We start from the raw sequence: 9,972 nt of genomic DNA, 5'->3' as shown, positions 1-9,972 counted from the left end.
TGGTCTCCCCCAGCCTCGGAAGAACCAGGGCAAGGTCTGGAAGAATCACAGAAGCAATCCTGAGAGATGGTTTGCCATGGCTACTACTCTTGGCTCACGACCCATCCTGTGGGGTAGCACTGGGTGTATATTCAAACATCTAGGGCAGGGGTATTGAACCTCTTTCACCCCATGGGCTGAATTCTATTTCAGAGAAGCTCTCTGGGGCCAAGGCAAAAGGAGCGGGGTCAAAATGCCAGCATATTGTTAGCTTAAAGCTCTTCCTGCCTCACAAAGCCTTAGGAGAGGCAGTTCAGCTTTTTAGAAGGGGGGGGGGACTGCTGTATTGGGAACCTGCCAGAAGATGAATTGTGCCTCGAGGAGTCAGGTGTGACCTATCACAGCTTCCCTTCATGCCTTTGCTCCCGAGGAAAAAGCTTGGACACAGCAGCTCCTAGAAGCTGCCAAGCTCTAGGGCCGCTTGCTATGAGCAGCCATGGGAATATCCCTTTAAGCAGAGACTGCTAGGACTGGGTGGTGACGCTGCATTTCCCACAAGTGTAGGCAATTGGCACAGGAGGGATGGATTAAGCCTACAGGACAGACTGCTGCAAGGCCCGCTAATGGACTATAAAAGACAGCTGGGGAACCAGGGAGGAAGGTTGCCAGTGGATGCCTGCCATGAGAGTCCACTACCAAAAGGGGCTGACTTCACTGCTGCCTCTCTCCTTCTTGCCTCTGGGATTCCAGACCGCTGAAGCCAGAGAGGTGCTGTGACTACAACCTGGCAAAAGACCCAGTCCACCAAGGGAAAGAAGGTATCATGCCTTTGCCCTGGGGACACACCATACTTTGGGACCAGTTGAATTAATTGCTGGTGTTCATATATGCCATGGATAAAACCCAGTGGGTCTATTTTGTAATATTTATGTTGGCCAATAAAGCCTTAGGACAGCTGCCTGCCTTGAGCTGCCTTATATTAGATAAACTCAAGAACCAAATCACTTTAGCAATACAACTGCAAAAGCTACGAAGCCACCCAATTCTCAAGGGAAAGGGGCTGGAGCCACAGGAAGGGGGCATGGTGGTCCCCTTCAGAGGGCTGGATTGGGACCCTGGGCTTGAGGACCTGTACCCCTGTTGTAGGCCAGCGGTGAGCAATGTCTGGCCCTCCAGATGCTTTGGCCTGTAACTCCTGTCATCCCTCACCATTGGCTATAACAACTAGGGCTGATGGGAGTTGTAGGCCAAAACATCTGGAGGGCTGGATTAGAACTCCAGACAGGCCAGATTTGGCCCACAGGCATGAGGTTCAACATCCCTAGTCTAGGCAGCATGTCAGGAATGAATCTGTGTGGAGATGTTTGGCAGCTCAGGTTTGGAATCAGAATGGGAACAGCAAGAACAGAGGGAGGCATCCTCCCTAGTGAGCCCAGATACAGGAAGACTTTCTTCCCAAGACCTTGAAACACAGATGGCCCAGCCTGAATGGCTCTCCCATTCCTCCACCATGAATTCTCAAGTTTTGGAGGGAGAGAAGGAGGGCAAGGGGCATGACTTGAGGGGCACTTGGGTCCATCGCAGAATGAAGTGGGAGAAGTTAGGGGCAGGGATCAGATGCACTGCCAGGCTGGCCACTCATGGAAGTCAACGTAGGAGGGAACCACCCTAAGGCATCCCTGTGAAGCAAGTCTGACCAAGAAGTTCATGCCCAGACCGCTGGCAACTTCTCTTAACTTCCACTTCGGCTCCTCTATTGAAATTCGTAGATGTGTTCTATGCAGTCAGAGTTTCCTAGAATCTGCATTTGTAAAGAAGCTGTTGTTGTTCAGTCGTTCAGTCGTGTCCGACTCTTCGTGACCCCATGGACCATAGCACGCCAGGCCTTCCTGTCCTGCGCTCTCTCCCGGAGCATGCTCAAGTTCATATTCATTGCATCCGTGATGCTATCTAGCCATCTCATCCTCTGCTGTCCCCTTTTCCTTTTGCCTTCAGTCTTTCCCAGCATCAGGGTCTTTTCCAGAGAGTTTTCTCTTCGCATTAGGTGGCCAAAATATTGGAGCTTCAGCTTCATTATCTGTCCTTCCAATGAGCACTCAGGGTTGATTTCCTTTAGGATGGACTGATTTGACCTCCTTGCAGTCCAGGGGACTCGTAAGAGTCTTCTCCAGCACCACAGTTCGAAAGCATCAATTCTTCGGCGCTCAGCCTTCCTGATAGTCCAGCTCTCACAGCCATACATTACTACTGGGAAAACCATAGCTTTGATTAGACGGACCTTTGTCGGCAAGGTGATGTCTCTGCTTCTTACTATGCTGTCTAGGTTCGCCAGAGCTTTCCTCCCAAGGAGCAAGCGTCTTTTAATTTCATGGCTACAGTCACCGTCTGTGGTGATCTTGGAGCCCAAGAAAGTAAAATCTGTCACTGCTTCCATTTAGAAAATGGAATTATTAGTAAAGAAGCTAGTCTTTACTAATAAAGTAGTGTTGGCCTGAAGCCTTGTTTCCTGGAGTGTGATGATGGCCAAGGGAGAGGACAAAGGAACATCCTCTTATAGATGCAGTAAGGCCCCATAGGATGAGCCAAGGGCTCTGCAAAGCTCGGTAGACACGGTAGACACGTTGATGTAGAAAGTGTTTCCTAAAGACAGAATGTTTGGAGGCATACCAGGATGACACAAGGCCAGGAGTGGATGGCAATCTCCGTGCAAGACAGCTTCCTCCCTTATGTTCTACTGTGATCAGCAGAGGAAGGCAACAACAGCATTTAATGTGCCAAAAGCACCCTGGGGTGGGGTGGGGTGGACACGGCTGAAGCAGTGTGCAACCTGAGGCGTGTGCTGTATGATCCCTGCCTCAGAGGATGCTGCTTTGGTACACCCTTTGGAATGTGTAGTGCAGCCAGTGGCAAGAATCCAGAGGCATTCTCTCCCTGCTCTTCCTTGTAACAGTTGATCCCATCTGGGTTGACCACCCAAAATGGTGCCTTTTAAAAAACAACAACACGACTGTTTTCTTTTATTTCAGCTGATAGCAGGGTAAAGGACCAGTCCCAAAGAAACTGGTATTTAGTTAATGGAACACCTAATCCTAGCAAAAGCAAGTGTTTCCATGGGAGTTCTTTTGAACTAAATTCCAGGAAGTTCTTCACACTCAAGGAGATAGATGTTCTGCCAGTTTCAAGTCATTGTTTTATTTGAGCAACAGCAGCTTAGCATTCAACATCCCGCTTGGCTGGGAATACCTGCCTAGGCTGTTTTTGCATTAGTTTTTCTGGAGTGTGTATCTTCAGTTTTGCAGAATATTCCCCCATGCCAAAAAAAATGATGCCTTTGGCACTGGCTGTTGTCTTAAAGATCAGCGCTGAACAAAGTAGAAGGATCGCTTGGCCTCTGCATGTTTGGCCGGGGGTGGGGGGATGGGGTGGGGGGAGGCAGCTGGCAAATCCAGTGGAGGCTGGCGGCTCTGATGTCAGCAGGGCAGTGAATCTGCTCCAGGTTTCAATCAGAATCGTGGATAGCTCCTTTAGAGTTCTGACCGGTCCTGACTAAAACCCTGAGTGGATTCATTGCCCCACTGACATTGGAGCCACCAGCCTCCACTGGGCCACTCTCCATCGGAACCCAACATCCTTGGGTACCAGTTGGGCGGTGCCAGCTCCAGGCTTCTGAGGTCCCCTGGGCACGACACTCCCCATGAGCCCACTCCCTCAGTGGTCTTAGCATCTCACCACCGTCATAACCAGCTGCTACTGCGCCTCACCCTCTTCCTCATCATTGCTGCCACTTACTTGCCTGACATGGAGAGACCCAATGAGGAAGTAGGCAGGGGCATCTCCTCCTCCTCGCCACTACCTGAAAGTGAGAGAGAGGCAGGTGAGCAAGCAGGTTGTAACGGTGAAGAGGAGGATCAAGTCCAGGGGACTGTTCTCAGTGGGCCCTTCCTGGGGTGTGGGCCCTTGGCAGGCACCTGGCCATGCCTACCCTTGACACTAGCCCTGCTTGATCACGTGTAGGGAAGGGGATTAGCCTCACTAACATTGTCTGGGTGAAAGCGACAGGCAGGTAGCAATAGCGAGGAGTGGCAAGTTCAGAAGGCTCTTGTCAATGGGCCCCTGCTGCGGTGTGGGCCCTTGGCACATGCCCAACCATGTCGACCCTTGACACAAGCCCTGGTATAGACCTGCATAGGATTGCACTGTAAGAGTGTCAAATTGTTCTACAGAACAAGGTGTGAAATCAAGGGAAACTAAAACCACAGTGTGTCTTTCCTGTGCCAGCCACTAGATGTCCCAGTAATCATTAGTCTTTACAAAAACATCTAACATATCGGGAATAATTTGCTCTTTCATTTTCTCTTTCAAGTTTTAAAGTTCAGTTAACATTGACCAGTATGACATCTTGAATCTGTTATGAGGTTGAAGGCAAAAGAAACCTTCAATTTCTTTTGGATAATACAACAAGTAAGGTTCCTATTAGAACATAAAATAGTCTTTATTGTGAAATACACTTACGGACTAGAGATTCTAAGGTTTCACCTTTGGTCTCCTACACCTGAAGAGACATTCATTTTAATATATTTTCAACATTTTCAGATAATATATTACTCATGATTAATATTTAAAACCACACACACAAATCTATCAAGCTATACAAAGGTGAGGAGAGGAAAAGGGCATGGCATCATGTCCCAATTACTACCCATAAAATTAATATTTTAACTACATGAAGATAAAATGAGAAATAACATTATTTCTTCCTGTAATTGGCTTGATGGAATACTATGCAAAACTTTCAAAACTGTGAAGAAGTTGTTTAAAAGTTATATATATTCCACATTTAAAAATAACCGCGAAGGAGTTGGGATTGTTTTTTAAGATTTCCTGTACCTGGGCAGGAGCGATCTGAATTATCCCTCCTCTTTTCTGTTCTTTCTCTCACCTTACTGGAATATGCTACTTCCATTTGCACCTTCATTCCCCCCAGGTCAGCACTTTTCCTAAGCCTCAATGATGTTCATACTTCTTACGACAGGGTTGCAGAATTTCAGGCCAGATACAGAGCAGATAAAGCTAGAGAAATCTATTTTGTCTGTGCAAAGGGAAGAGAGATGTTGCTAGACCCAGTCTTAGGATGGCCGTGTGTCTTCTTTTACAGAGGACACTCCTCTATTTCAAGGGCTGCCAAAGAACTGTCATCTATTTTGAAGGTGTCTTCTATTTGAAGGGTAGTCCAGTCTAAGCCCAATACAAAGACAAAGAACCATCAGAAGGAAGAGCTGGGCCTTAAGCAGCCCATCAGCAGCACCTGGCCAGCACACTGAGCAAAGCACACAGGTCACCTGATCACAGTTTTCCCCACTATTGTGAGATGTACTAAATTTCTATTTAAATTACAATACTTATTTCCAAATTTGCACTTAATATAAATTAGCATGTGCAAATTTTATGCAAATCAGTGCCATCTTTATTGGTGATGCATTTCCTCTTCTTTGGCTATTCACAAGTGGCCCTCTGGTACCCTCCAGATGTTTTGGACTAAAACTCCCATCGGCTCCAACTAGTATGGTTCATGGTGAGGGATCATGAGAGTTGTAGTCCAGAACGTCTGCGGGACACCAGGTTTCCTATCCCTGGGCCTAGCGACAACGTCATCTCTCTTCACTTTGCACAGACAAAACACTAGGTTTGTCTGGCTTTATACGTTCTTATTTAATTTCTTGCTGTATTTTCTCTCTCTCTCGCGCGCGCTCTCTCTGTTTTTTACTATGCCTTTCTACCAAAATGGCACTCAAGGAGGCTTTGTGTTGTGATGATTTATTTGTATGTTTTCATTGTTTTAAAACGTGTTTGTAAGCCACCTCAAGGAAGATAGGTGGAAAAATCTGTCCTATTTTTAAACATAATATGAATGCCAGACTAGGAACCTCTAAAGCTGTTGCTCCCTTCCTGAAAACACTCGTCTCATTTCCTTCATGTTCAAGGAGTTACACAACCCTGGATTTTACCCTGCTGTGGAAACCCAGGGCTGTTACAGGAAAAACACACCTTATATAGGAGAATTAATTGCACAATCACAGCACAGGGATTGGCCATTTGGTGCCGGGGTGGTGGTTTTCTTTCCCTTATGAACTGGGTGGAGCAAATGCTCTCAACTCTTAAGCTAGTTGAATAGATTTGACCTGATAAACTGCTCTGACAGGCTGTGGGTCAGATCTCTATATTCACACATTAATAGAGACTTCAGGGAATTTTTGCAAGATTTTCAGGAACTACTTTGTCAAAATCTAGATACTACTGGCATTAAGGGTAAACATGGTTGGGCACCTGCCAAGGACCCACACCCCAGCTGTCCACGGGCAAGAGCCCCCCTGGAGTTGCTCCTCCTCTTCACCATTGCAACTTGCTTGTTCTCCGGCCTCTTGCTCTGGCCCAACTGGCTCTCTGCCTGTCAAGCAAGCAAGAGGCGGCCATGATGAGAAAGAGTAGCAGGAGCAACTGCCGGCAATGGTAGTGAGAAGGAAGACTCAGGGGTCTTCCTGAGGACCCTGAACATCCCAGCAACAAACCATGGGTTCTCAAGGTGGCTTTTTCAAGAGCAATAAGCCTCACTGCATGGTTAACAAACCATCCTGCAGAAAATGTCCTGGGTTCAGACAAAACACTAACCCATGCTGCAACAACCAACCCACGGCTCAACAACAACCTACACTCAACCACTGAGTGTGGGTTAGCACATTGTGTGAACCCAGTCTCAGGGCAATTATAGCTGGGCAAGAATGACAGCACGTACCATAGCAAATTTATTATTAGCTTTCAAATTGGGAATCCCAGGAGGGCAGGTAGACAGGCAGAACATACAAACTTCCTGCATATGATAGGACTGAACAAAGGAAGTGCCACACGCATGCCTGACCAATAAGACTGGCTGCTTTGCAGCCTTTGCTGCCTCCCAAAATGGAGTTTAGATGCTTGGCCATGTCACGGAAATGCAAGACCAATATTATCAGTTTTCTTTTAACAATAAAGGTCTTCTATTTGGCTTCTAAATGATGCAAAATCACTGAGGGACCCTGGGCTGGTCACCCTGGTCTCTCAGCATGACCTACTTCACAGGGTTGCTGTGAGGATAAAGTGGGGAAGTGGAAGAACCATACACACCACACCCACTCCTTGGAGGAAAGGTGGGACAAAATACACTAAACAAGGAAAATACTATTAGAAAGGGTGAGGATGATGATTTACATCCTACTTTTTGATCATCATATCCTCTGGAGCAGGTTACATTTTAAAATACAGATTGAATTTCTTTTACACACACACACACACGGTTCCCTTCCCATTACCAAAGCCCTCACTATGGGGTCATGGTTCTGCCGTAGCATGTCTTATAACTTATATCCCCCACCATTTTGTACCTGATTTTAAAAAAACCACCCTGCACAGTTATCTTCTTGCTGTCTATTACTGTGTCCCAATAGCCCATCACATATATACTGCTGAGCTGTAAGAATGTGGTGGGATGGTGATACATTGAAAATTGCCAACTCACTGTGTCAATAATTTCTCCCACAGTTCTTAATGCCTTTGCGACACTGTGGCTATCAGGCACCTAATGCAGTCTTTTCAAAGCCAGATGCTCTCTGGGGGATTGATAATAATACTCATCTCTCTCTCTCTCTCTCTCTCATTTTTCCCCACTCCAGAGGACTCCGCAAGGTGGAGAACACAGTAGCAAAAACAGCAAATACTAGACTATAATGTAGTAATAGATCTATTTGCCTGCCTAATGGTGACATCTTGCATCAGAAGAAAGTGTTCTTGTCTGTTATCTAAACTTTCCCTCTAAACATTTGCAAAATTACCCACAATAATTTGAAAGGATGCTGTCACACACTTTACAAGTGTGTCCCTCGGTCACCCCAACCTCACTGAGTTGTAAAGTGGTTCTGGTCCTTTCTGGAGGAGTGGTCTCAGAAGGTGGTGCTGGGGGACTTCGGGTCCACTCCATGGCCATTAGCCTCTGGGGTGCTGCAAGGTTCTGTCTTGTCCCCCATGCTTTTTAACATCTGCATGAAACCACTGGGGGAAGTCATCAGGAGGTTTGGGCTGAAATGTCACCAGTATGTGGATGATACTCAGCTCTACCTCTCGTTTCCATCCGCACATCCCAGGGAGGCTGTGGAACTCTTGAACCCTGGTCTGGAGGCTGATTCGGGATGGATGAGGGTGAACAAGCTGAAACTTAATCCAGACAAGACGGAGGTACTGTGGGTTGGGAAACCAACTACTTTGGATGGAGGTTTACATCTGGTCTTAGAGGGGCTTGCACTCCCCCTGAAAGACCAAGTGCGCAGTCTGGGAGTCCTCCTGGACTCTGAGCTAACTGGCGAAGCCCAGGTGGCTGTGGTGTCCAGGATGCTTTGTACCAGCTTAGGGTGATACACCAACTGCAGCCCTATCTGGAGAGGCTGGACCTTGCCTCAGTTATCCACGCACTAGTCATGTCCAGGCTGGACTACTGTAATGTGTTATATGTGGGGCTGCCTTTGAAGACGGTTCAGAAACTCCAGCATGTGCAGAATGCGGCTGCCTGAGTACTGGTGGGGGTGAGGTGATTTGATCACATAACACCTATACTGCACCAGCTGCACTAGTTACTGATGCGTTTCCAAGTCCAATTCAAAGTGCTGGTTTTGACCTTTACAGCCTTAAATGGTGTGGGACCAAGTTACTTGAAGGACCGCCTACACCCATATCTGCCTGCCCACACTTTAAGATCAGAAAGAGAGGCCCTTCTCATTTGCCCACCCATGAGAGCAGTCAGGTGGGTGACCACATGTGAGAGGGTCTTCTCTGCAGTGGCCTCACACCTTTGGAACAAGCTGCCATCGGAGGTCCATCATGCTCCATCACTGCAGACTTTTAAGAAGGCTTTGAAAACATACTATTTTACCTTGGCCTTCTCTTGATATGACTGCTATTTTTGCTGGTACTGCTGTTAACATTGTTGCTGGTGTGACTGTTGGCTTTTGTTATTGTTTTTATTGTTTTTATGTTTTTATCACTTTTAATATTCTAACTGTTTTCATGTATTTTATTGCTGTAAGTCGCCTTGGGAGGGCTTCTGCCCTAAAATGCGGCCAAGAAATATTTTAAATAAATAAAAATAAACTGTACGAAGTAGTCACGCAGCACACGAAATATTGTGCTACTGACAGGGATGTTCTCTTGACCACCTGAATGCGAGAATGCTCATCCATCATGATGCAGAACTGTCTTCTCCCCTTCCAGCCTCTATCCCCATGTGAGCTTAGCTGTTTCTCTTCACCTAAGCTCACATTTCAGAGCTGGGCTCTGCTGAGCAACAGGTGCTTTGGAAAAGGTGTTGGAAGGGCTCGGTGCCACTCACCTGCCCACCCCTTTTGCTGCTAAAATGGGACCCTCATCTCCCTCTTTCTACATAACTGGGGGGTAGTTCTGTGTTTAAATATACGGAACTGCTCCCAGCACAACACGTCTGATCCTAAGGGAAACCAAATTATCCTTGTTGCAAGTTATGTTTTAAGGCTGAAAAGGCACTACAGAGAGGAGGCCAGCCTTATCTCAGTGGTAAATGTTGTTATATCACAAGGAAAATAACTTACTCATGTGTTGTACTGTCAGGCACATATTCCAAATACACCGCTACATTCTTGCTGGTCTTGGGGAAGTGTTATAATTGTGTTGCAAAAGTGGGTATCCAAACCACAAAAGTGCTTTCAACTTCTGTCCACCCACAGGGCTCTGATTAATCCACTATATCTACTTTTGCTTTCATTGCAGAATTGAAATCCGAGCACTACATGTAGAGCATTTCCTTTCCTCCTTTTCTGCTATATAACCTCTAGGTGGCACTGTGGTAAAGTGGAATAGAGCAAATACATAACAGGAAATCATGCTTTCTTTCACTTTCACAATTAAATGCCATATTTTCCCTGCTCTAAAAAACCCTGC

At 46.6% G+C, this 9,972-nt stretch overlaps 1 protein-coding gene across 12 annotated transcripts in view; it reads right to left on the bottom strand.

The window, feature by feature from the left end:
• LOC146337138 (uncharacterized) overlaps positions 1–9,972 on the bottom strand; it is a 60,961-nt gene that overhangs the window by 27,557 nt on the left and 23,432 nt on the right. For 4 of the 12 annotated variants that reach the window (XM_084817182.1, XM_084817175.1, XM_084817184.1 and 1 more), the window contains one exon: positions 3,769–3,832. The exons of 2 other annotated variants lie outside the window; for them this stretch is intronic. In XM_084817182.1, coding sequence (XP_084673308.1) covers positions 3,769–3,832 — 64 coding nt within the window. Of the gene's footprint in view, positions 1–3,768; positions 3,833–4,491; positions 4,532–9,972 lie in introns of all 12 variants that reach the window. 6 more of the 12 variants (XM_084817177.1, XM_084817179.1, XM_084817181.1 and 3 more) reach the window with 3 other exon arrangements.

Source organism: Heloderma suspectum, chromosome 11 (assembly GCF_057233095.1).
Source record: "Heloderma suspectum isolate Gila_16-S chromosome 11, 16-S_ref, whole genome shotgun sequence".
Taxonomy (NCBI): Eukaryota; Metazoa; Chordata; class Lepidosauria; order Squamata; family Helodermatidae; genus Heloderma; species Heloderma suspectum.
The sequence above is the reverse complement of the archived record's forward strand: the minus strand, read 5'-3'. Positions and strand labels throughout refer to the sequence as shown.